General features: G+C 38.7%; 3 protein-coding genes across 3 annotated transcripts in view; all 3 read right to left on the reverse strand.

Annotated features, from left to right (window-relative positions):
• Positions 1–2,747: 2,747 nt before the first annotated feature.
• Positions 2,748–8,744, reverse strand: igfals (insulin-like growth factor binding protein, acid labile subunit; the record flags this gene model as incomplete). Its single annotated transcript, XM_080855849.1, is given in 3 exon segments — positions 2,748–4,549; positions 8,693–8,723; positions 8,727–8,744. Coding segments are annotated over 3 exon segments (1,851 nt in total).
• A 2,643-nt stretch (positions 8,745–11,387) lies between these two features.
• Positions 11,388–13,102, reverse strand: LOC308379112 (putative nuclease HARBI1; the record flags this gene model as incomplete). Its single annotated transcript, XM_080856168.1, has 3 exons — positions 11,388–12,121; positions 12,413–12,497; positions 13,094–13,102. The coding sequence occupies 3 exons, from the start codon at positions 13,100–13,102 to the stop codon at positions 11,388–11,390; spliced, it is 828 nt and encodes a 275-aa protein (XP_080712294.1).
• An 11,224-nt stretch (positions 13,103–24,326) lies between these two features.
• Positions 24,327–27,670, reverse strand: part of usp31 (ubiquitin specific peptidase 31) — a gene marked incomplete at its 3' end in the record, with an annotated part of 74,147 nt that continues 70,803 nt past the window's right edge. Inside the window, exons 15-16 of the mRNA XM_080855885.1 lie at positions 25,827–25,979; positions 24,327–25,672 (exon numbers count right to left, since the gene is read on the reverse strand). Coding sequence (XP_080712011.1) covers positions 24,327–25,672; positions 25,827–25,979 — 1,499 coding nt within the window. The remainder of the gene's footprint in view (positions 25,673–25,826; positions 25,980–27,670) is intronic.

The raw sequence follows: 27,670 nt of genomic DNA on the forward strand, positions 1-27,670 counted from the left end.
TTTCATAGGTTTTTTTTAATGCAAGGCCAATAACGTAATAACCGGCCAATAACGTAATAAGTTATTACGTTATTGGCCAAAAGTTATTACGTTATTGGCTCAGCAACTTTATTACATTATTGGCAGTTTATTACGTTATTGGTTTTATTACATTTAAATTATTATGTTATTGGCCGTTATTACGTTATCGGTTGCTATATCTCCTTTAAAGCCCCTACCCATTGGTCCTGTCCTCAGACATGATTAGCTGTTTGTTGTTATTATTAATGCTGTTGTGTTCTAAGGTAGGTTATATTGATTGTCTGTCAAGGACAAATAGATTTCACAAATGCTCTCATTAGAAATTAATAAAATACTGTTAAATAATTAATAAAATACCGTGTTTGTTACAATACTAATTGATATTGTATTTTATATTTTTGGAATACCTGTTTATTTCCCTTTACAATGATGTCCAAATTGTAAGGATCATTCATGTGTGGGATGAGCTGCACAGCTGATTATGTGGGTAGTGCCCAAGTCGAATTTGCCAAGACAACAGCATCAATAACATGTTGTTGATCTCACCCAATTGGACAACCATCAACCATTCAACACAACAGCAGATCAATTTGGACACGTGGTGTCGACCATAGTGGTCAAAATATAGATCAGTCACAAATCAATCTCACATATCAGTATCAGTTAATAATTAAATTCATAACTACAATCAAAATGACATTATCAATAGCTAGTAAAGGTTGAAGGTCTGAATAGAATGGGTTGGCAACATTCACTCTTGTGCAGCATTAAACAGACCAGCATACAATCAAAAGAATGTGTTCACAAAATGATCAGAAGTTAAACACACAATATGTTATATAGATGTGCCTAGCTAACAAACTAAAGGGGAGTGTGTGTGTGAGAGACAGAGAGTGAGTGTGTGTGTGTGTGTGTGTGAGAGAGAGACACAGAGAGTGATTATGTGTGTGTCCGTTCCTTTGTTCAACCACTGTAGTTCCAAGTGCATGTGTGTGAGATGGACAAATAACAAGCCTATGTAAAATGCAAAGTATGAGTCTTCTCATCGCATGCATGGCCATGTTAAGGCCAACGTGTGTGTAATCTGAGTGATTATGGTGCCAAATTAGAAAAGATAATTGGTAAGTGATGCATGTAAGACCCTATGTCCAAGGGAGGTAAAACTAACATTAAGTTTGTATGGTGTGGCGAAGCAAGCTACCTAAAACCTTTTCCATGAAAATACATCGCAATTTTCTTTGCCGTTTCAGGGAAACCTCTCCTACCCTAAATCTTGCTAATGCAAATTTGGCAATGCAACCCTTACTTACTATTGGGTAAGCAGGTGGGACAGGGGCCAGTGTATCCAGTGGTGACTAAAGTACAGGAAGTTATTGATTTTCCAGTCCCACAGACAAAAAGGGCATTACGCCACTTCCTGGGGAGTTTTTCTGATGTGGTAGCTTATAAGTTTGGTAAGTTTACTAAAGCCTTTTGTTTGGTCCACCGCTTGGCAGATTGCCTTTGAGTCACCTAAGGCTTTGTTTTGAAGTGTGCCAGTACTCACTGTGCCCAACTGTAGGTGTCTCTTTAAGGTTAAGGTTGATGCCAGTAGTCAATGTGCCCAACTGTAGGTGTCTCTTTAAGGTTAAGGTTGATGCCAGTAGTCACTGTGCCCAACTGTAGGCGTCCCTTTAAGGTTTAGGTTGATGCCAGTACTAACTGTGCTCGGTTTTAGGCGTCCCTTTAAAGTTTAGGTTGATGCCAGTACTCACTGTGCCCAGTTTTGGGGCGCCCCTTTGTATTGTGTTTGTTTTCGTTCTCGGTAAGGAGTATGTACAAGGTGCTTCAGGTGTGAATGCGTGTGTGTGCGTCAATTGGCCTGCTTTGTGGGTTAGAGTTAGTAGGAGTGAGCTGCAATTTCTTTTGGTCCTTCTTTCTCCAGGGTAGGTTACACAGGGAGGGAAGGTGTTGTATTGTGGTTAATTGCTTTTGATAAGGTTACCTGGGTTATATTTTTTCGGCCTTCTCTTCCTCTCTCTTTCTTCTTACTTGGCCTGGCCCTGCCCACTTAGTACCTTTGACCACACTTTTAACGATTTTTCTGAAGTGATTTTTTTAGCAATAGTGTGCATCCGTCTTTCGTCTCTGCCAGTCAATTTCACTCTCAAGCTGCAGGCCAAGATGTGGCCATCTTAAAAAAAAAATGGTTTTGCCTGTAAGACTAACATAGCTACTCAATGCAACTTGTCAAAGTATGCTATGACCATGAGCATGAGCTGAGCTACTTTACAATATATATAGAACTGTCGCAAATATAAGAATTTTCTCATGATTGCATTTAGTATCCACTCTTTAATCACAATTTTACATAGTCTTGTGAAATGGCTGAACATTTGAAAAAGAAACAAGGAAACAATCATTGATTCCATGAAAAAAAATCATCTGTGTAGTAGAGACATAATCAGTTAAGCTCTGACCAGTAGGACAACAACTTTCACATTTTCCATTGTTTAACATGTATTAATAACATCAGTCAACAAAAACAAGACATTATAAAAGAATAGACAATCCATAGATAATGTGAAAGATATGGTGTATTTAAAATGCATTGTAAGAATGCAGAGAACATATGAGTTATCATATTATATTTTGATAATGTTTAATATAATTGAGCTCATCAGAAAAGGCTAATTAAAAACTTGATGTCAAGAAATATACCCCCTTCATACTTGACTTTGGTCAAATCAACAGTTTTTGAAATGCTCATTGCTTATGTTCCTCAGATCCAGGCCAGAAAGGTTATCAGGACTACTGCATGTGATGTTATTGTAAATAGTGACAACAGCATGGGGCTCCTCACCCTCAGCGAGGGTTTCCACTTGCTGGGGACAGGCATGGGGTCTCTTGACACAATAATCCCTCAGAGGGAGAGCATGGCAGTCACATTTCCAGCGGTTTCCTGAAAGCCAGAGTTGGTCTAGGCAATCAGGAATGGCAGGTGGAAGATTGGTCAGTGCGTTATTGTTTAAGTTGAGATAACGCAACTTGGACATCATCTGCATGGTTCCGTTCATTAAATGGTCAAGCTGGTTTGCGGAGAGGTCCAACCAGGAGAGACGCTGCAGAGGCAACATAACCTCTGGATTAAGCTGGCGAAGCTGGTTATTTGACAGCAGTAAGTAGTCAAGATTCTTTAGTCCATAGAACGTCTGGGAGGAGAGGTATTTGATCGTGTTGAATCTTAGGTCAAGCTGTTGCAGACCCTGAAGCTCCAAAAAGCTGAGGTGCTCCACAACAGAAATGTTATTGTGCTGAAGGAAAAGTCGGCGCAGACCTGTGAGGCCAATGAATGCTTGAGTAGTTATTTTTGACAGGCATCCTTTATCAAGATGGAGACTGTGTAGCTTTGACAGCCCCTTGAAGATTTGGTCTGGTAGACTCTGAAAACAGCTGCCAGACAGGTTGATCACAGCCACATGAGAGAGACCCAAGAAAGTACCCATACGTGCTGTTTGGACATGATTATGTTCCAGCTCCAACATTTCTAGGTGACCAAGTCCCTCAAAGATCCTTTCTCCTAAGACAACTATTCGGTTATGGCTGAGACGAAGTTCCTCAAGGTATTGCAAGTCACGAAATGTCCCAGGCCTGAGGCTGGTGACGGAATTGTTTGAGAGGCGAAGTACATGTAGACTATGAAGACCTGAAAAGGTTTCCTCATGAATTACTCCCAGTCGGTTGTTAGTTATGTCTAACCATCGTAATGATTTCATTCCAAAAAATGCTCTTGGTGCGATTGTAGTAATTTGATTCTGTGCCAGGTAAAGCTTCTGCAGCTTCGAAAGCTTAAGGAAGACATTGGCCTTAATAACTTTCAGATGATTTCCTGTAATATCTAACTCCTTGAGCTCTGTAAGATGATGGAACAACTGTGGCTGCAGGTAAACTAGTCGATTACCTGCAAGGACCAGCTCTCGCAGGCCTTGCAGATCTTGAAAAATATTCTCGGGCAATACAGCAAGTGAGTTCCATCCTAGATTTAGCAGCCACATATTGGATAGACCAGCAAAGAGTTTGTCTTCCATTCTTGTAAGCTGGTTATTGTTGAGACTCAATGAGGCAAGATTGGGTGTGTTTTGAAAAACGATACCTGGTAATGTTCGAATGTGGTTGCGCTGCAGATGTAGATGAGCCAATGAACGTAATCCTCTGAATACTTGCGCATCCAGCGTGTAAAGCTGACCATTCTGTAAGTTTAAGAAATCTAAGTAATTGAGATCCTTGAAGGATGCACCTGGCAGTGAGGTAAATAGATTTCCGTCGAGCCATAAGGAATGTGTAGACTTAGGAACGTCAGGAGGAGCAAGGGTAAGGTTGCGTGAGCTGCAGTAGACACTGAGATCTGAGCTGTAGTCATCCATGAGACACGTGCAGCCTTTGGAACACGGAATTTCTGTGGGCTTCTCTGTAGTGGAAGCTGAGTCTGCCCATCCGACTGATGCTCCTAATATCCACAGTATTAGCAGCACAGAAGAATGCATTTCAACTGATGGGAAAAGTGAACATAAATAAGTTAGTAGGCATTTCAGATAATCCTCTATACAGTAGATACATCATATATAAATATAACATATCATTAAACACTCCATTGAGACACATAAAGCTGCAGCATGGAGGATCCTGTCTTAGTGGTGGACTTTAGATAAGATACAGCTTTATTGTCTTTGCGCAGAATACAAGTAAAAAAGACGACTAAATGCAGTACATGTAAATACTAGCAACCTGCCTCATATGGGTGTCTGTAAAGTAAATTGTTCCAAGCAAATCGTTTTGCACAAGGAGCACTGCAGCTTGAAATGTAGTCTGCATCACCTACATGGGCCATGTCTAATATCTGTGCCAGTGGTGTAAACTAGTTACACTGGGCCCCTTTCCAAGCCATTACTAGAAGACCTCTAGCCACAGAGAATGGAAATTAGATGTCAACAAGATGTATGCTATGATGAGCACCGATCAGAACTGTGTAGAAACTGCAAATGTTGCAGTGATCTGCACCCACTTCCCCACAACCCCTCCAACATGCATGTGTCAGTGATGTTTTGTGTAATTTCAATTTAGGAGTGATAAAAAACGTTTTTTTTTTTTTTCAAACTAAATTCACGCTAATGAGATGAGCAAATAGTCAAAGTCACATTTTCACATATATTCTCCTTTTGTTGGGGGTTATTTTATCCTGTAGTTCTTTTCCCCCCCTCTCTCTGATATAATCAGTGGAATTTCTTCTTCCGTCACACCTATTTTTATAGTCGATTTTTTTTGATTCAGTCGATTTGTTGTTGCAGGCCTAAGGAGGATACAAGCACATTTTCGCCCTCTATTCTCTCATTTCTTACATGGCTCTGACTCACTGACCTTTGACCTCTCTAATCTATTCTTATCGCCTTATCCCCCTGATGCTTCTCTCTCCAGCATTAACCGTATTCTTTCCAAATAAATATTATATGTCCATCTTTAAAGGAGCAAACATTTATTTGTGATACAATGTAAGCTAACATGGTTGCACATACATAGAAATCATGTTAGACCCCTTTAACAATGAAGTGTGCCACAAACGCTAGGATTTTGTTACTTGTACAGTTACTGTAAAACTAGCTAGCTAATAGCTATGAGTTCTGTTCACCATCTGTATTTTTCCCTAAACCCTCTTGACCATTTCATCATTTTAACTTGCTAGCCCAGAATAAAGCAATTATCTAGATGTCGATAGATTGATATATATATCAAAAGGCAAAATATATCAACTTTGTCAGAAATTTCATGTTGAATACTAAAAACAGTTACATAAGATTGTGAAACGTGACCTAGCAATCACGATTTAACAATTTAAGTTAAATGATAAATAACTTGAGATAGCTAGCTAGTTAACTTAACTGGTTGCAGCTACAATTAATTCAATTAAAGTGTATTGGAGCAGCAAAGCAAACACGACAAAACAATTCAAAAACACCAATCAAAAAAAGACCTTATTAGCAGGATTGCACATTTCTTAAGCCTACATGGTGCATTACACGTTGCAGAGGCAAGCACTTCCCTGTACAAATCATGCAGGCTGGTGCATGTTATTTACAGAGGGGGTGGACACAAAATCTCAGGTCATTTTAGAATGAGGAATTGTCAGTCAATACATTCAGACAGGGGGGCTGAACTGCCTATGCTCCTGAAGCTCAAGACAGATGACTTTGAAGCTGTGGGAAGTTGTACTCTGAATCATTAAGAGGCTCAGGTATATAGAGGTTGTTGCCAAAGCAACATGCATTTAGATTTTTTTCTCAGTTTTCTTTCTTTTTTGAATTGCAGACTGATATTTGCTCTTTGGCATCAATTCTTATGCTGATACAATACTAAACTGTTCTCATACAGTGGTGAAAGAGGTCAATTTTACTTCATAAATCTATCAATATATATATGTATAAGCATATAAGGATACTGGCTTGTAACTGTGCTTTATCCTGATAGTAGTATAAGCAGACACCAGTAGGTACATTAGTCAGATGCTTTCTTGGAAAGCAGAGCCTAGTTGGCCTAACCTCACACACATGTACTGTACATACACACATAGTTCTGCAGCCTGGAATTACACGCCTTTAAAGCCCCCATTACGGGAGAACTTGCATTTTTTGCTACTGAGCTTCCCCTTAAAGTTGTGGGTTGTCGCTTACTTTTACACGCACCTCGAGACCCCCTAATGGACAGTGTACAAGTGTATTTGTTGACAAGCTGAAGGACATTGAACAGGCAATGACAGAAGCCAAAAAAGCATTTACACTGACATGGTAGAGTAATTTTTATTTGGCTGAATATGTGTAATCTAATAAAATGTTGTTGGTGACATGCTTAATATTCATTGGACAGCTAGCTGAGTTAGGTTTTCAAGATTTGCAAACTTCCATGGCTTATTGGCGTGAGATTGATGAAGACTGATCAAACTTTGGGTATCTGGAAGACTCGATGACTTTGGGTATCTGGTAAACTACAAATCTCAGTGAGACAAGGATCACACCAATAAGGTTACAGCCTATGTTGAATTCTTTCATAAATAATATTTGCAGGGATGTTTATGATGAAAAACTAGCGAGTCGACAACTTTCCTAACACAGCCAATTATCAAGCAAGTGCAACACAAGACATAGCAAGACAGCTAATAATCCTTACTGACTAGTCCAGCAGAAAGGAGCCCAGCTCAGCATTTAACTTGCACCTTTTTGCATCTTTTAGTTCTCGCCAACGTGTAAAAGCCAGGCTGACAGACTCTTTTTCGATCTCATGCTCGGTTACTCTCTCTTTTTCTCCTCCTATCCTCCGACAACGTCTTCCTCAGTTTCTTCGTCTCCTCTGCCATGATGTTCATACAGAGAATTCTATGCTAGCTTCCACATAAAGTTAGCGAATGGGTCTAGCGAGAGGTTTCGCACCCCTGTGATAACCTGTAACACTATATGGCCTTCAGAAAACACATATCTTTCTTTCTGAGCTATTTTCACAAAAATGAACACAGATTTGAATCACGTGAGCATTCAATCTCTGAGGTAATTAATGGAACTGTATTGGGTGTGAACATGTAAACAACACAGAAAGGGCTTGTAGTTTCTGATTGTAGGTAGTAGTGTTCCATATGTGTCTTCATTTGTTGGTTTTATTTTTTTCAAACCAGAGATACTGGGAGTGTATTCAGTCAATAAAACTGAATAGAGGCAATCACTGCAATTTCCGCTAAAAGGGGAAACTTCTTTATACATTTAAAACAAGGGTGTCCTTTTTAACCATATTCAAAGCTTATTTATAAGTTTACTTCACAGCTCTATATTGCCCTTCCCTGTGTTTCCAGCTGGACGGTATTTTTGTTCCATAAGATGTGACCACCAATCTACAATGACAAACAGTAGAGAATGAACGGCTGCAACTAAACTCTACCCTGCTACTCTGGCCTTATAATCCTGATTTAGGTCATGCTCAAGGACACTTTTTAAAACTGTTTTCCCATCTGAGCCACTAATTTTCAACAAAAAATACTACATACTGCAGCTTTAAGTGGATTTACAGTTTTACACATAAATCATATATTGTAGTGTCATAAATTATATATTATAGTTATATATATATAAAAGCTATCAAAGTATCTTTATTATGTAACAGCTACAAAACGTTGTGATTATCTAGGGACCTACCTTTTGCTTCAGCAATTTATGTGGAGATGAAGAAGCACTCCAAAAGAGTGGATTGTGTGTGAAACGATTAACCTACCTTTGCCTTCAAAGTCACTGTCCACTGTCCCAACTCAGTGACAAAATTAACCTCTTCTTATCCTTCCAGTGGTGTTTATTGCCAATTTGTTCTGCAACGCATCACTTCAAGGATATCTGATTTAAAAGTATTAGGGGTATTTGTTCATCTGTTTGTGTTTTTGACTCTTTTCTTGACAGCTATTATTATTATTATTATTATTATTACTGCTTCTACTACTACTACTACTACTATTATTGGTATTAATAATTTTGTTGTTGACATGAAATCTGACATGACATTTCACTGTTTGTCAAAGCAGTGTTCTATCTTTACTTAGCTGTACAGTTAGATAAATGGAGGGATATTCATATTGGACAACATTAGTTTAGAAATGTCAGTAAGACACCTTTTTCAGATGGCATTAAAATATGTTTTATCTACCAAGTCCCCAAAGTCATGTCCTTAACTAACACTCATAACACATTAGAATTTAGAATGAGGTTGAACTTCATGTCACTTCATTTCTGTTCTGTGTAGCTTTATCTTGGGAACTAAGACTAGTTGGATGGTTTCCAAGATATTTCCCAGCGTGCAACTGCCACCAGATTCTTTGGAGAGACGATATTTGACTGGCCAACTTGAACTTTGGATTGTAGGTTTTGCCAGTTAGTATCACATTTGTATGACCAGTTGGTTAGAGATTTGAATGAGATGGTGACTGTTTTAAGTTGTTTTAGGTAGTTATGGGCGTTAAGATTATTTGTGAACTGAATTATTACTTCAGTTTCAATAGCCCTATGTATTGTTCTTTCTCTGTTTGTTGTCTGTTGCCACATAGTTTATTTTTCAATGGTAAAAGTAGAGGAAGGTGATCATAATCATGCACGAACTCATTCTGCTCATTCCCAACATTCTAAACATGCAGGGGTGGTTTCTTTGACAGCTTAAGTCACAAAGCTTCATGAAGGCCTAAAAGTGTCAAAGGTTTAGAGTTCTGCACTGAGACTTGCAGGTTAGTGAGCTTAAAGCCCAAAGTGGATGCATGTATGAGTTGTCATACAGTTCAATGAATACAATCTATCAGAAAGTGTTACTAATCTTCAAACGTTAATGGTGAAGGTTGTCAATAATATATGTGGATCCTATATACTGTTTTTACAGACAAAATGTTTCATTTCAGAGATTGATATGCACTTTAAGGTTCAGGATTGATTCCTCCCCCCCCCCCCTTGTTATTCATTGAAGCTAATGAATGATTCATCAGAGGTCAACTCAAGAAAAAGAGAGCTAGATGTAATGGCATAATAAACATTGACACAGGGCCGTAAGCACCATAGACACTTAGGCGGGGGGACATTCTCCCCCCCCCCCCCCCCCCATATTAAAGAGATTACAATGTTCCCTGCATAAATGTGCCCAAATTCTATAGTATACTGGGAAAGATATTATAAGTGTATTAAAATAAGTTCTCAACCAGTCTGAACAAAATGGATAGCAGAGGTAGATAAGAGTGGGCAGGTTTATACAAAGTTCATATCATTCATACAAGTAGTAGATTAGTGCATTTAGCTAATGCTTCACAGACCCAAAAGGTGGAGATAAAATAAATTCCCCACAATTAACCACATCACATCAACACGTGACAACAATGACAACAGTATACGCTTTGTCTGACAAGCACTTTAAAAACATCTTTGTCGTATTGGCTAAAACTGTCACCAGTGTTGTAGTTGAGTCACTAAGCCTTAAGTCTGAGTCCAGCCTGAGTCCAAGTCACCAAAGAAGTGTCCGAGTTGAGTCAAGTTGAGTCCCCATTACTTGTGTCCGAGTCATCAATAAACTATTAAATTAATGAATCAGGAATAAAGAAAATGTGCTCTTTATTAAATAAAGTTGTTCTTATCTGTTGTTTGACATTAATGTGTGGTGAACATCACACTGCCAAGGCATGTTTATTTTGTCAATTCACGTCAATGGCAAATCGGACAGATTTTGTAATGCTTTTTTTTTTTACAACAAATTCATACATGCCCTTAATTCAATAGTTTTGCTCAATGACACTTCGACACTTGGTGAGTAGAAGTCGGGATTGAACTAGAAATGTTCCGATTCCTCTACCTTGTGAACTACTGAACCCCCTCAGAAGTCGACAGTTTTCACAGCATAAAGTGTTGTTCCATCAATACATACATACAAACATAAGGAATATGAAGCATAACACATATTTAACAGCTTTACCAAGTGGTAAATTCATTAAGGTATTCATTGAGGTTACTGAAAAACCTTACCATTGAGTCTGTTTTGTCTGCATTTGAGAGACCGGATATCCAAAAGCAAGTATATGGACACCTACTGTATGTGAATGCACAAAAACATTTTATGCTCTTAAAACATTTGTCAAACATACTGTAGCTTGATTGTTCTCTCCTTTGTAAGTCACTTTGGATTAAAGCGTCTCTTAAATGACTACATTAAATGAGAAGTGTGAGAGCGTATACCAGGTATTTCCATTGTGTTGAGGTATACAGACAAGCAACAAAAAACTGCTAAATACAGTTGATAGGTTGCATTTCAAACACTTCTATACAATACTATACAATACTTTACAATGCAATTGCTATACCTTTCCAATCAATTCAATGGTTTTTGCATCTACATCTTCAGGGCCCAGTTTTTCAAAAGTAATCCAGTGGGATTTCGGATAACGGATTGGATCAAATCTTGAAAATGGGTTGCTCAAAACAAAAGATGGATTCCGAAAGAAGATCAGATCACGTAATCCAATCTTACATTTGATCTGGATCAAACCTTCCTTTTGTGTTGTTCAAAACTTTTGAAGTTGGTTTGGGATACATTTGATCCAAAAAAACAAGATTATCCTGATCCCACCAGAAGGGTGGATTCAGTTGTGATTTTCTGAAGTTTTTTAAACAAATGAATGATGACAAAATCATTTTTTTTGCAAATGATATACATTTATTCATATTTTGGATGAATTCAAATCATAAAAATGATAATCAAAATGATAATGATGAGTAAAAATAAAATAAAGAAAAGCTATGACACATTTGTACACAAAAATTGTACACAGTTATTCCAAGTTAAAAGTAGTTTCGTACCATTCCCTCTCTTATAGCATGTCCAGTGTGTCCCTCACTAGGTAGGACCATTCGTGGCTGTTCTGGGTCTACATCAGGCTCAGGTCCATCATGAGTGGCACTGGCATCGCAAGGGACATGACGCCTGGTGGCGATGTTATGCAGAACAATACAGGCCAGAATTATGTTGCATGCCACCTTAGGTTCTACTCGCAGGTAGTTAAGACAGGCAAAACTTCTCTTCAGCACTCCATTTAAGCGCTCAATGGCACATCTTGTTTTGCAATGTGTAATGTTGAAGCGTGCTTGCTCAGGTGTATTTGCAACCGGAAAAGGGGTCATTAGCCATGGTAGAAGTGGGTAAGCGCTGTCTCCCAATATAATGCCATTTGGTCGGTTTGTTTGGAGCTCTCTATATAGTGCACTCTGTCTTAGAATGCGTGCATCATGGACAGACCCTGGCCATTTCACAACACAGTTGGTGATGTTGAGGTCGGCGTTGCCCACAAGTTGTACGTAGATGCTGTGCCTCCCTTTCCGATTTACATACTCCCACTCCCTCTCACAAGGTGCTTGGATATGCACATGTGTACAATCGATAACTCCAATCGTGTTAGGCATGTTCCCCATGTGAAAAAACTTGTGCTTAGTCTGAGCAATCTGGTCATCCTTGGGAAAGGAAACAAATTGATTGATCAAACTGCCCAGTGCCATGGACCAGAGATGGGGACTCGAGTCTGAGACTCGGACTCGAGTCGCACTTAAGTCGCACAAACAGTGACTTCAGACTTGACTTATAAAATTTAACAATACAGTGTTAGCGACAGATCAGATGGCCAGAGACTTGAGGCAAAAGACTTGAGACTTGACTTGAACTTGAGCTCAAAGACTTGAGACTTGACTTGGACTTGAGCTCAAAGACTTGAGACTTGACTTGGACTTAAGCTCAAAGACTAGAGACTTGACTTGGACTTGCAAAAAATGACTTGTGAACATCTCTGCCATGGACACAACCTTCACCACATTACTCACAGTGGATTTGTCCACTCCCATATAGTCTCCTATGACTTGGTAGAAAGTCCCACATGCATAAAAGCGCAGCGCAATTAAGCACTGTTAGGCACTGGGCAGTCTGAACAATACATTTGTTTCCATTGGACAGTGCTAACATTTGTTTATTACCAAAACTAAATAAGGAATGTTAATGTTTCAGTTCATTATCATTTTTCTGTTTCTTAAAATTAAAACAAACAATGGCTATTTGTGGCCACCTGTATTTTTCGGTGTTCCTGCTGTTCTTTGCTAAGCCTGTAGGCTGCACTGTTGGTTCCATTCTAAAATTCGGTAATCGAGATTTGGTAATTCTGTAATTTGGGATTTGGATCACTTTGATCCTATCCAAAGTTTCTTTGAAAAACTGGCATAAAAGTAATCTGGATCAAGTGATCCTGGATAGCAAAACATGGGATTTCCAAATCCGGATCATTTTGATCCAGATTACATTTTTTTAACAACTGGGCCCACAGTTACGACCAAACTGTCCAAATCTCCTGTAGGAGGATAGATGTATTTAGACACTGGATGTCCTTGAGCCTAGCTCACAGCCATGATCTCCCCTAAGGATATGCACAGACAAATACAACACACACACACACACACACACACACACACACACACACACACACACACACACACACACACACACACACCTGTTCCATCGTTTAAAAGCACAGTGAAAGAAGTTTGACCCACTGAACACAGACTGAGAATTTCTGAAAGTTAGAGTTTCTGAGTTAGATTTTGCATTTTTAACAACCAAAGTTTTTGTTTCCTGCAGGTCTGAGAAAAATATACAAAATAATAGATACGTAAGTAAATGTCGAAGTGGTTAAACATCTGTTTCTTCAGTAAAGACCGTAATGATAGAATACCTACTTTTTAAGCCTAGGCAGAATTTGGATGTCTAAAAGACATTAAAAGTAAATTTCCTTCCTCACAAAAAGTACATTACATGTAATCAATATTTTACTCTGCAATCACCTTGTTTCAATAGTTTAGAGTTTAGAGTTCAACCACTCCTACCTGTGTGTACTTCTAGAACATCAAGGGGATTGGCAATTTGGACAAGGAGCATACTCAATCTGGAAATATATGAGGTAACATTATTGATCAGTTCAAATTAAATTCAATATCAAAGAATAAAATACTCCTGTTTGGATGGTTCTGCATTCAGAACTGGTGGGACAAATTCCACATCAGGGTCACAGTCTTCCATATACACTCATTACATTTAAAAAAAATACATTACAGAAACAGTTTTGCCAACAGTGCTTGCCGTTTGTACTAGTGGCCCAATATACCCCTCTGATTCTGAAGCAATCGCAGTTAAGGGCCTCTGTCCATTTCCCCCTGTGAATATATCAATACTGAAAAACAGCAATGCAGGAACAAGACTATAAATAAATGTTTAAACCACCAAACAACACAATACCCATTGCTTTAAACAGCAGCCTGATCATTCAGGGGAGGTCAAGACACAGCATGTCAGATAAATGCACGCAGAATAGGTTTACAATATGAGTGCACATCATGAACCTATACCGCTGCTAGCACATACTTCAGCATGACTGATGTCATTGACTATTAAGCTTCTTTTCCCATTTCCCATGTGATGCAGAAGGTAAAAAGCCACCACAACTGACTTTGGCGCTCTGCGTTTCATGTAAACTTTGCTTTTATTTGCTTAGAATTTTTAAATGTTAGAGAAATAGACACGGTACAATCTAACGTTAGCACATCAGCAAGCAACCTACCCACAAAGTATACAGCTTGTTAGCAAATTTAAAGAGGACATGAAAAAGCCTTACTTTGACGAGTCTTGTAAAGAATCAAGTGTATTGGTATTGATTTTGTCAGGGTTGGCTCAGGGATTGAACCCGAGGACCCAATGTCAGGATGATGTTATTTGGTTTCTTTATTTGCAAAACAATGATGCATCCAAACAGCAGGAAACAAAAAACACAAAGACGATAATTCAAAATCAGGAGATAATCCACAGGAAACAGAGGATACGACTGAACAGGGTACAGTCCACAAACACAGGAGATACTTGCAGATGGTTTAAATCCAAAAAACACCTACGGTGTGTAACAACAATCCAAAAAGGCAAACTTAAAAGGCTACTAAATGTGTAGTTTTCAAAAGACACTAAGTCCTAGTCGCGAGAGGCGAAGCCCTAATGGCAACGAGACACAAAAGCAGTTTGAGAACTGCAGGAGATCCACACCTTAAGAACTCGCGCTAGACAAAAAGTGGAAAACTCTATAACGACCCAATGAGGGCCACAGAGATTAGCCAGGGATTTATACCCTAGCTTAACGAGGGAAGTGACATTACAACAGGTGAGACAGGTAAAGGCACACAACAGGGAACAGGTGAGGGCACACAATTGGAAACAGGTGGGGGCAAACAATAGGTTACAGGTGAGGGCAAACAATCACAACAATGGCACATGGACACAAAACAAACATAGAAAGCCCAAAAAGTCATTTTGCCACCAGATGCCGCCAAATCGTGGCAATGGCTGACACGACCGTGACAGATTTGGAGTTAATAAAATTACACGTTTCATCATAATACATTTATATACTAACTTATGCTTTCACTCTGGCACACCGCTATATTGCCATTTTTTAAATGTAACCACTGTGGGGCAGAAAACATTCTGAAAATTATAAAATATACACAATCTTCTCAACTGCGTTTGAGAATGAGGTCCATTGCATGATATACATTTATTCATATTTTGGATGAATTCAAATCATAAAAATGATAATCAAAATGATAATGATGAGTAAAAATAAAATAAAGAAAAGCTATGACACATTTGTACACAAAAATTGTACACAGTTATTCCAAGTTAAAAGTAGTTTCGTACCATTCCCTCTCTTATAGCATGTCCAGTGTGTCCCTCACTAGGTAGGACCATTCGTGGCTGTTCTGGGTCTACATCAGGCTCAGGTCCATCATGAGTGGCACTGGCATCGCAAGGGACATGACGCCTGGTGGCGATGTTATGCAGAACAATACAGGCCAGAATTATGTTGCATGCCACCTTAGGTTCTACTCGCAGGTAGTTAAGACAGGCAAAACTTTTCATCATAATACATTTATATACTAACTTATGCTTTCACTCTGGCACACCGCTATATTGCCATTTTTTAAATGTAACCACTGTGGGGCAGAAAACATTCTGAAAATTATAAAATATACACAATCTTCTCAACTGCGTTTGAGAATGAGGTCCATTGCATTTAGAGTCCCTATATCAGGCCCAGTGCCGAGATGACGTCACTGAAGGGGCAATTGAAAAGGGGGTAAATCTTTTTTTATATATTAAAAAAGTAGGCTATCATCCTGCTATGCTTATTTGTGCATTTCCCAATATAAACTACATTGGGTGTGAAAACATCACTCCTCATCACTATAACCATTAAATACTTATACACATCCCTCCTATTCTAGACTGTTACCACTGTGGGATGTTGCTGTAGTGTCTCCACCTGATCTACTTGCATAAACCCTCTGCCTACACCTACCCATCACCACCACACTGTCATGCATTAATTCTACCCTGCTCATGGTACATCTACACACTCTGTGCCAACCTATTTACACGTAATGTCAATAATTACACCATCAACATAGTTTTCTGTATCATTGCTCTACTCACCCTTGTAATAGTAACCTTACGAGTACACTGCATACCCAATAAGCTGTTCTAGAATACCTGAATGCTCTCTCTCCTCATATTATCCACTGTCAATTTTGTATCTTATGTTTATATGAATCGTGTACATGAACATTCAGTATATAGTATGTTAACAATTGACACATGCAAGATCAGCAGTAAACAAAGTAAGCCGGATGTAACTAATGTAATTAATTGTTTGAGCGCTACTTCCCAACCACAAAAGACCCATGAACTGTGAAGGAATGGATCTGCGACCCGTTTGTGAACAAACCGGGCGGATCGAGCATGTCTGTGCAGCAAGAGGATCAGCTGCTGGAGATCGCAAATGACAGTGACCTAAAACATACGTTTGAGACAACAACTCTGCAGATGTTCTGGATAAAAATCAAGCCAGAATATCCTGACATCGCCACAAGAGCACTGAAAATCCTGCTATGATTTCCAACATCCTATCTTTGTGAAACGGGCTTTTCTGCAGTGACAGCAACCAAGACAAAATAACAGAGCAGACTGGACATAAGGAACACACTGCAGGTGTCATTGTCTCCCATCACCCCTAGATGGGACCATCTCGCTCGGACAGCGTTATGGTAAGTTGTATTTTTCGTGTACTTAACATTCGGTTTTATGCCGGTCGTGTTATTTTATTTTTGCTGTATTTATCTGCCACACCTTGAAGGCCGGTCCGTGAAAATAGTGCCTACACTAAACCGGTCCGTGGTGCAAAAAAGGTTCGGGACCCCTGCGCTAAAGTATTTAAATGAGATATAGGCTATGGCGTTTACTAGTTCTACATGTAGGAATGTTAAAATTAAAAAGATTTGCGCATTGGTGCATAATGATGTACAAATGTATCAACACACTGATAATACCCAATTCAACAATGTTCAATCCCACAGAAAACAAACAGAACAAGAGAAAAGACAGATCAGTCAACAAGTCAAATTCCTTGAAACACAATTCTATAGATCTATTTCAAAGCCATGATTCTTCTTCTGTAAAGACAGACAATGGGTTTTAAAGTAAGCCCGTTTATAAGGATGTATTTGCATTAGCAGATATAATTTCAGTAAAATCCATTTTACCCCCACCACCCCCCTCAAACCTTGGTTTGGAGGAAGAGGATAAGAAACATGAAACAAATACATAAATGAGTCATCAAAAGAGTTTAAAGTTGATTGCACTTTAATATGAAACAAATACATAAATTAAAGTCATCAAGAGAGTTCAATGTTGATTGCACTTTAATTGTTTTATTCATATCTTCTTTAATTTTGAACAGATCATAGCATATATATTTAAATCCTTTAAATGTTAGGAAAAACATGTAGGTGCATTCACATAAATGAACAGAGTAAATAAATAAGTGCTATCTCATGCTTGTTGCAAAATGTATTTACAGGATTTACCACTGTAGAATAATGTTTATCTAACTACAAAATCTGAGCAGAAATGACACATTATAAGCTCAATGAGTCCAGTGTATTGACCAACCGAGCAGCCTGATGTATTATTTCAGCTCATAACTGAATATAACATCTTTTTAAAAGCAACCCTAAGATTTTTTTCTGTTCGGTCCCATGTTATCTAAAGTACAATTCATAGTCGACAAGTGTCTCTCGACAAAATCATTTCTGGTCTGAGGAAAAAGCAGAAGGTGGAGTGTGAGATCGCTAAATATGTCAAGGGCAGATATTGGGGAATACCTTCTTGTTCAACAGAGATTGAAGAGGAGCTAGGCTTTGGCTGCACCATGGCAACACTCAAGAATGGATAGCAACTCAAAGTTCTACAATCAGAGTGTGCAAGCTCTGCGAAACCCCTGCAGACACAGATTTGGTCTCATTTTGTTGAGCGGCACTTATTGCTGGAACTATGAATTGCGCTTTATGGTTATATTATAAAAATTAAATAATCTCATTTGATTTGTATATGACTACATATGTTGGGCATCCTATTTAGAGTTTATACACTATAGTACAGTTACACAGTCACCAGCAAGCCAAAGTGATGTGAAACAATTGGGTAATTGAAATGGGGATCTGTATCACCATCACTGATGTCAGTGGAATCTAGAAAAAGCACTAAAGTAAAAAAAACATTGATTGATTTCTGCAGCATAGTACCTTAGCATAAGGAAGCTACTCTAAAATGCATTTGATCAAACTGTGGGTTAAACTCACAGGGAAATTGTATTGCCTAATACTCAATTTTATAATAAATTAGTCATTCTCCAGAACTCAATAGCCAGACATTTGCAGATACACTCTCTAATTTACTCGGTTGATGATGCAGTGTATTATTTATGTAACCAATTGCTGGTTGCATAGTGTATGGCATGCATCTCTTTCATGCAATACAGCTTCATAAGAGTCAAGATAACATTTTCGGTCAACTGACAATATGGTCAACTTAAAATGGGTAAGGTGAAAACAGATAAGATGTCATGGAATGAACAGATGGCAAGATAGTGTTTCCCTGAAATGTATAGGGCCTACAACAATAACCTCAGGGTTATTTGAATGCAGGCGCAAAACGTTAACCAAGCCTTGCCTTAAAGACAAATCATATCGAAGAGAGCTGGTGAAGCCCCCATTCAGCTTATGCCGTACTGAATTTCTGATTGTCAAGCCAAAATTACTGCTATACTGTGTCTGGTGTTTTGTAACTTTATGTTATTATTTAGTCATTGATTTGAGTAAAAACGGTAACACTTTCGGATCAGTAATAAGGGGGTAGCATCATGGTACAACTAGGCCTACTTAAAAGTTTTCAAGTTGTTTTATAAATACAAATCCGGACTGCATTTATTTACGTATATAGCGCTTCTCTACTCAGCCCTTAGGGTGCTTACATGTTAATGCTTGAGACATCTAATCACTCACACTCCATATGCACTCCAAAATATCACCATTTTGTTACAGACTTATAACCAATGCAATAATTACCACAGTGTATTATTCTTTAGTAATTTGTATTGTTTAAATAATGTGCACATTGTTATCAGTTGTTACCATGATAGAACCCATTTATTACCAATCTGTAAAGTGCTACCAAAATAACTCTTGACTAAATCTAAGTATACCCTATATGACCATTGATCATTATGCTGAAGGTACAAGTATACCCTATGAGACCCCTTGTTCTGAAGGATTCACCTGGTGAATTGCTACAAAAATGCGAAATACAAACGTATACAAAAAAAAAATTAAATCCTAAACATGGTAATTATCTTAACTACAAATAAAGAAAAAATAAGGCCAGTTTTCAGCAAATTAACAAACTCAATCTAATAAATTGCCAAGGTGGAAAGCACAACAAAATGCAGATTTGTTGTAACGAACTATACCATAACCAAAATAACCTCTATTTGGAAAAAAATATCAATATAATAAATAATGTGTGTAATTCATTGAAGACCTGCAAACACTGCTTGATACCGTATATGAATGTTGATAGAATAACAATATTTAATATTATAAAAGAATAACTAACTACATAAAAATCAGGAATGGCAGGATATTTCCACAGTACACTGTCAGCAATATAACAGTCTATTTATTTGAAGCCTCCATCGCAACCATTTAAGGGGCCACATTCCGTCACTAGGCAGAATAACTCGTAATGTCCAAAGATATCATGTTACCAGAATTACATGATGATAAGCCACGATATTGGTAATGTCATCATTACATGGGCAAGACTTGGGCATCTACCATGACATGTTTATAACACCATTATGCTAAGTTTATTAAATGGGAATCAAGGACTGTGCCACCATGTTAACGGTTAAATGAAGGTAAACATCTGAGAGTTTTATCTGGCCAATTTTATTATTTTGAGCACTACAGTGCACAGTGCTATTGAAAAACTGTGCCCTCAATTGCCCCAGAATTTTCACTCATTCAATCTAATATGGTTTAAGACAAAAAGGAGCCTTCTTGCAATTTATATCATATATTTGTCTTTACAAACAAAACCGTAACTTATGAATCAGAACATGTTTATACACACAAAAAGTGTTGAGTCATAGCACTTCTATTAACTAAGTACAATAAGCCAATAAGGATATTCACAAACAATGTCCGTCTTACACTGTAATAATACCACCAGTGTTACACACTAATTAGAAATGTTAAAAGGACAGTGATACTCTTTACACATATAGCCCTAAGTATGTCCTTGAACATTGATTGACACAGAAAAGTGCAATGGTGATTGTTGGGGATTGGTTTTCAAAAGACAGCCTGTGAGGATGTGCCAGTAGCCTGTAGGCATAGTCGCGTCAAGTTGACTTTGGATGCCTACCCTCATAAGGATGTGACCAAGGCTCTATATTTAAGTCAGGTCTTTTTTTCTATACTCAGAAATGTGAGTTCCTTGTAAATTAAGTCATGCTAGAAAAAGTTTGCCATTTCCATGAAACTTGCTATTAAGATACAGAGCAAACAGGTCTCTTCTCTTAACTCCTATTTACTGTATATTCAATTTGATGGTACCCCCAGGAAGTGTCATCAAAGTGCTTTGTGGAAATCTGCATGCGCTACAGGTAACTCACAAACACGCAAAACAGTTTCAGCCATAACACTGATTACTGACAGTTATTGAATCTGCAACCTTTACAGCATATTGAACAACAAGGCTGCATGTGTGCAAATTGTCAAATATAACACCCCCTTTTTCCATGTACAACGAGATATATGTCCAACAATGAAATACTGCATCTTAGGGCCTTTAGTCTTATGAAACAGTCACGCATAATATTTTTTCAATTTTATCACTCAAAATTTGGACCACTAATTTCTGTGGGACAATTATAATCAACCCATTACTGTGACTGTGCAAACAATGGAGACCGTATGTAGTAGCCAAATGAGAGAGAAAATGAGAGCTGCCAAAGCTTTCCAGCACATTATTTGGACCTTTGGGATCACATTTCAGGTTCTGGCCTAACGTGACATTTCAGTAGACTGGCTGTACTGATCCCAGCCCTGTTTTTCCACTGGGATATTAGTTGCAATTTGGCATCCACTTATGCAGTGACCAGTAAGGTGTGACTTCAGTGGACTCAAGCGATGGCCAGTATTGGCACGTTTTTGATTGGTCTCATTGCCACTAAGGTAACAACCCGTTTCATATCAAACCAATGAAGACCAAAGATGTTTCCTATGCTTAAATTGACAGTATGACAGGTACATGACTGATCTGCCCGTTACGTTAATGCGTTGACATTAGGTGTTTTTTCACCGCAGGAACAAGCAGGTCTTTTTAGGGTGGCCCGAACCTTTGTGCACAGTTTGACAGAGACACAGGAACCCAATGGGACCTTAACCAGGTAAGTCTTTGAGGTAGAAATGAGTACCCACCCTGGGGTAGGAACCTCTGTGTGGTCCTGAAACTGCTAGGTATGGCTAGCGGAAGTGATTATTGCTCATTGGTAAAACGGGATGTCGAAGTCAACAGATAGCCATTTAGCCAAGCAAGTAAATTTTAACAGATTAGTCAAAAGCTATAATAAATCAACAGTTGTGCTGGCAACTTAATTTCTCTAATAATTACCAGCTGCCATGACGTAATTTAATTGATTTTTGGCAACTTCAGAGCAAAATGTAACTGTCCACTCAACCGTAGGTTTAATGGTCTAATGTTAGTGCTGCTGGACAAATGAGGAGCACAATTATCATGACTTGAAGGCCTGGTGGTTCCTGCACTGCTGTGGAAAAACAAAACACAAAAAGGCCCAGGCAGTGGGCTGTTCCTGCAGTCAAAATATGCCTAGTACTGTCTGCTATGAAGACCTCATCAGAGAATACCATTCTGCTTCATAAAGTTTGCAAGCTAGCTGGCTAACAAGTTTGCAGCAGTGTAACATAATGCTGACACTATGGGCAAAATATGATCTGTGTGCAAATCTTGTGTCAGTTGCTTACAAGAGATCCCATACGTAACAAGCTCCCTCGAAAATGTAGTGGTCAGAAATGATTAATGACTCTAAATCTACCATAATGATGCGGTTCTCATTTTCAAATATTTGTGTATTCTATGCATAAAAGTTCTGTTCATAGATTGCCGGTTTATTTCATTTATTTAAACTTTCAGGACCAGATAAATGTACACAAATAAAATAAACTGCGCAGGAATATGCACAGAAATCTATATTTTTGGACTTGCCTTCAACATAACACTGTTTAAAGTTTAAAATCATTAAAAACTGTTTTAAAAAGCCTTGATATTGCACTTTAAAAAAATACGTATATTCCTCCTACCCACAGGAAAATATTGAATGAAGGGTGATAACGATGTCTCAGTAAGCATTGAAGTGTGGTATGAAATGATGCTGAAGGATGGTAGCTAGCCTTGCCAGAAATCTTTATCTGCCCGATCCAGATCAAGACCGATTCTATTACAGTTATACTCCAATTGGTTAAAGCCAATCCAATCACTTAAAGCGTGTCCGGGTCAATGTCTACTTGTATGCCAAGAATAGAAAAGAATTCTAAATGGAGTGTGGCCTCACTACTTTTCACAAAGTAACAATATCAAGTCACAGCAACTTACACATCTATCCAATATATCATCTCTTCTCTCACTATCCATACCCCATTTTGCTACATTTTAAGTAATACATGCTGTGACCTTCATTGGGCCTCTAAAACTTTATACATACTGTAAGATTAAGTGAGTTATTTTTCTGCATAGCACCTAAAAGAAGCAGATATATTATTGGCTGAATGTCTATTCTTGTTTGAGTGTTACACGTACCTGTTAGTTGTCTGGTAATAAACTTGAAGCGTGAAAAATGTATAAGGATTACTTTCCCAGTTACATAAAGTATGTTTTGATGATCAAAACAGATCTGGACAATCTGGGCTGCAAATGTCAGATTATTTGGGTTATGACACAACGTTGCTTCTAACAGAGAGTTCCTTTAGCAGTCAGTCGGGTGTGTGAGCTTAAAAGAAAAAGTTTAGGTGTTTGTACACAGTCCTGGCACTTTAAATGGGAAATAAAGGAGTTTGGACCAAGCAATACACAGTTCGTAACCAATAAACAACAAAGGTCACTAAAGGGAGGGGTGCATTTGACTGGCTGTTGAGTTCAAATATCAATCTTTAGCCAGCATAAAGGACTAAACCTTTAACCTATCCCATATTTACAACGGGCTAATCTTGTGTTTTAATGGATAAAAAATAATAATAAAAAAATTAAAATGGTACTCAGATCTTGCACTTCGGCTGGAAATGAGCATGACTTTATGTGCTTACACACTAAAATCGTGCTGAGTACTTTTCTACACGGTAGAACAGTATTTACGAAAAGATACCTGCAAGGAAAATATGCGTATCTCTGCATATGGTGTCAGGGTGGCATACATATAACTTTTCTACTTTGCAGATTGGTGACAGCAAGAGGAACCATCAGTGATGCAACCTGGCTAACTGATTAGGAATAATAGCGCGTGTATTGTGTAACAACTTCAGGTTTTCCCAATGTAATCTGTGTAATTAACTGTACTTATGTTGAAATACAGGCACAAACAGGTTGATCAGTTTGATAAAAACATCTATTAATCCAACACCCAAATTATTTGAGATTCCACCAAGACACTTACAAATGTTGTAGCATAACGGACTGGATTATTCATTCCATCTTTTTGAAAGCAGCGTTTGGCGCTAATTGAAAAATGGAAACTCTTTGTGATCTCTATAATAACTCAACTTTGAACATAATAAATAATAACCATGGCAGGATGCGCAGCAAGGTAATTTCACTGTGTTTGATATCTTTGATGAAAAAACTCCATAACCAAATCGTGGGAATGTGCGTACACTTGTTCCTATGGCAAAAAGATTGATACATTTGGCCCCTTGGGTAATTAAAGTAGGGCCTGAACGTAGAAGTGTAACACAGGCTGGCGAGTATAGAATGTAGTTCAATTTCATCCCATCAATATTTTTTCATAGGCAATGATCTGGTTTAGTGGTAGGAAAGGCGCTTTTTTTTTACTAGATAATCTCACAAACACACACACTTCTATGTATATGAACACACATTTGTATATTTCTCAGGCACATCAAAAGTAGCTGCATCAGAAATAACTGGCATTAAAATATCACTGAGGTGTCTGGTGTGTATGATCGACAAAGGATTGCATACTGGAACAAGGCTTTCTAGAGGATAAACTCCTTTCAAGAGGCTTTTTTTACACTAACAGTCTGTTCAGTGGTCTCTGTGGTGGAAGACATTGACTTGCTAACTGGCAAGAGAGAGTGTTTGACTGGGGCCGTGACTTTGGAGCACACTTTCTTTTTAGTAGCAGTTTTACTCGTTTTGCTCTCCGGAGAGGTCAGCGAAGAAGGACCTGAAGATACTTTATCATCATCCATACCACCTCCCTTAGTTTGGTTACTAGACCTGGCTGTCCTTTCAGATGTCTTCTTTGCTAGCAAGGTAGTTTTGCCCAAATCAGCAGATCTTCGACTCTCTCTTTGGCGAAGTGCACTTTTCAGGAATGACAGACCCTTGTCCTCAGACTTGCTGCTGTGGTTCAGGTCTCTGAGTGAGATACTGGGAGAGCGCAGGCTCGTGATGGAGGAGCTGCTGCTGATACTCCTCGCTGGTTTCCGCTCCGCCCGTTCCTTCTCAGCCCCCCGAGGCTGGGAGCTGCGCTGAACCCCGCTACTTTTAGGCTTATCTACTTCAGATTTAGGGTGGGCCAGATCTCTGCCAGAAGTCCTTTCAGCAAGCTTCTTCTTGCTGGTGACAGATATCTTCTCAGGCTTAGAAGAGCCTTTCTTGACAGTTGCAGTCTGAGACACAGAAGGCTGTGATGCGGCGGAAGGCTGCTCATTACATTGGGCATCTTGGACAGCTGTCTTTTGGGCACAAGAAGACCGCTTCACAGTCTTGCCAGACTCTTTGTTGGTGCTGGTTCCTTTAGCACCCTTAAGTAGAGAGCTGGAAGACACTTGAGAGGGGGACTTCGGGGTTAAAGATGAACTGTGGTGCTTTTTAGAGGTCTTCTCCAAATCATTCTTAGAAGAACTCTTTTTGGTTCCACTACTCTCCCCCTTTTGCTTTTCAGCAGAGCTTCCCTTACGTTTCTGTTCTTTAACAGGGGTTGCAGTTTTGCTCTGATCGTGAACTGCGACTTGACTATTGTTGTCAACATGCTCACCCTTGGAAGTCCTACAGTAGGCCTCATCCAGAACCGTCTTGCCATTTCCTCCATCACTACCATAGCCCTCCACAGTAGCAAGAGGTGCCTTGCTGCTGGCATGTCGATCCTGACGGCCAAAGCAAGAAGTAGACACTTTGTCATCACAAGCTTCTCCAATTCTCTCCAATGGAGGGGAGGAGCGGGAGTCGAGGGAGAAGCTTGATGGAGAGTTAGACCTCATTCGTAGTTTGGCTGAAAGGGACCAGGAAGGCTTCATGCCATTCTCACTGAAGGCAAGAGGGCTAGTCATTGAGGATCTGGAAGATAAGCTCTGCCGTTGAATGCTCCTCACAAATGGTCGAGTTGAAAAGCCTCCTTAAGAAAAACACAGTATTTAAACTACCGCACTGACCGTAAAATCAGCAGGCATACTGATCTGAAATAAGATTAACAATATATGTATTCTTTTTTGTAGTGAGGAGGATGCATAGGCAGGTATTAAACTTTAAAATGAAAACAAGCTGCTAACCGTCATCCTCACTGCGATCTCCAGGGAAGTCCATTGACTCTGCAAGTGAAGCCAGGGAGGTGCGTCGAGAAGAAGCCCCTGAGGCCACACTAGGAGGCCTGCTGCCTGGAAGTCTGTTTACCCAGTGGTCACAGAGTGATGAGCTTGTTGAACCTAAAGTAACATAAATATTGGTTATAACTACAAATTTCCTGTACATTTTCAGTACATTACTGGCAAATTTTCATGGTAAATTTGAAATTGTATCTTGGAATTCATGGCTTGTGCGCATGTCAGAGGCTGTACCAGAGAAACAGAAAGGGTGGTGGTGTTATATACATGTATATGGAAATCCTATACATATCCTATATATGGATAGATATTTTAAGTTAATAGGTTATCGCTTGAATCCCATCTTCTCTTATTTTGCATATTTTATGACAATGCATACACAGGACATTTCTCCTGACTTTCCTTAGAATTACCATAAATGTCCCCAAATACGAATAAATGATTCAAAATGACCATGGAAAGTCTGCAACCCTAGGTAACTAAATTCATATTGTTACAAGCAAGCTGTTCAATATGAGTGCTTCAAATGCAGGAACAAACCAACCAACAGTTAGCCATCATTACACTTAGCTCAGATCACAGTCATAAACAGATTTTTCCACCATTTCCAAATTCATCTTTTTCCTACATCCTTAATAAATAATATAACAAATGAATTACCAAAACTCGACATGGATGGTTTTATTTTTGTTAAAATTCATGATCTAAAAAGCTCCTTCAATTCCCACAATACACCACACCACATAAACTGTTCTTAGCCAATTAGTGTCTTCGTCTTCTAATCATCTTCTTCCTGACAACTGCTTAAAAACGTAAAACGTAATTTAATTATGAATATTCAAATATAGCTACAAGCAGCTGAGTGGGCCAGTGCATTGTTGCCATGGCAACCTGATGTCATCGTGTCAGGGGTGTGGTTGTCCCTCGGCATCCAACGGTCAGAATTTTTTGGGAAATCAGTTACACGGTTCAAAGGTTATCTCCCACAATTTAGATGATGTTGTATTTAAACTTTACCCAAAACATGGGTATGAGTTTTTTTTTTCATCAGTCTATATGATTAACATCTGGATTAACATGGGTATCTGGGTATCTGACAATTTCCTGAAAAGGTCTGTCCAGATGTGTAGCAGGCTAGCACAGAGGGCAAAGCTGTGAAGCAATGTGGCTTTGTATGTTTTGCACAAATCAAAAATGATGGATATGTCTGGGAAAAAACTGTTAAGCCTCGTCTTGGAATAGTGCAACCAGCGTAGCACTTTATATTGGAAAAGACAGTGCCTGCCGTTAGCAGAGCATATTTGAAAATATTCCTGATGGTAAGCCAATGTTACAAAGTTATGTTTCAGATGTATAGTTTGATATGTTTCTGAAAGGCAGTGTGTTTCTGTCACTAGAAACATTCAAAACATTCTAAAAAAAAAAACTGCGTTTGACAATAGTTTTTTTAGGGCTATGTGATATTTGTAAGCTTGCTGTCGTGTCTATGCGACTACTTATTAATGAAATAAACAGGCTCACTCGGAGGTCAAGTTCACACATGAAACAACCGTGGTTTGCTTGGGGTTCTGCATTAAAAGATACATGCGCATGGCGAATAACTAATAGTAGAACAATACGTAGGGGAGTGCTTACACATAAGAAATAGATCCACTACACTCCTCCCTTTTTAGATTCACACTTAAAAATACAACAAAACATTCTGCTTTAAAGAACCGGTTTGAAATTGTACAGTGATTGCATTAGTACATTGTTTTTTTAAGAACAGTCCATAACTTTGTTACAGCCACCTG

Source organism: Sprattus sprattus (assembly GCF_963457725.1).
Source record: "Sprattus sprattus genome assembly, chromosome: 18".
NCBI classification, from domain to species: domain Eukaryota; kingdom Metazoa; phylum Chordata; class Actinopteri; order Clupeiformes; family Clupeidae; genus Sprattus; species Sprattus sprattus.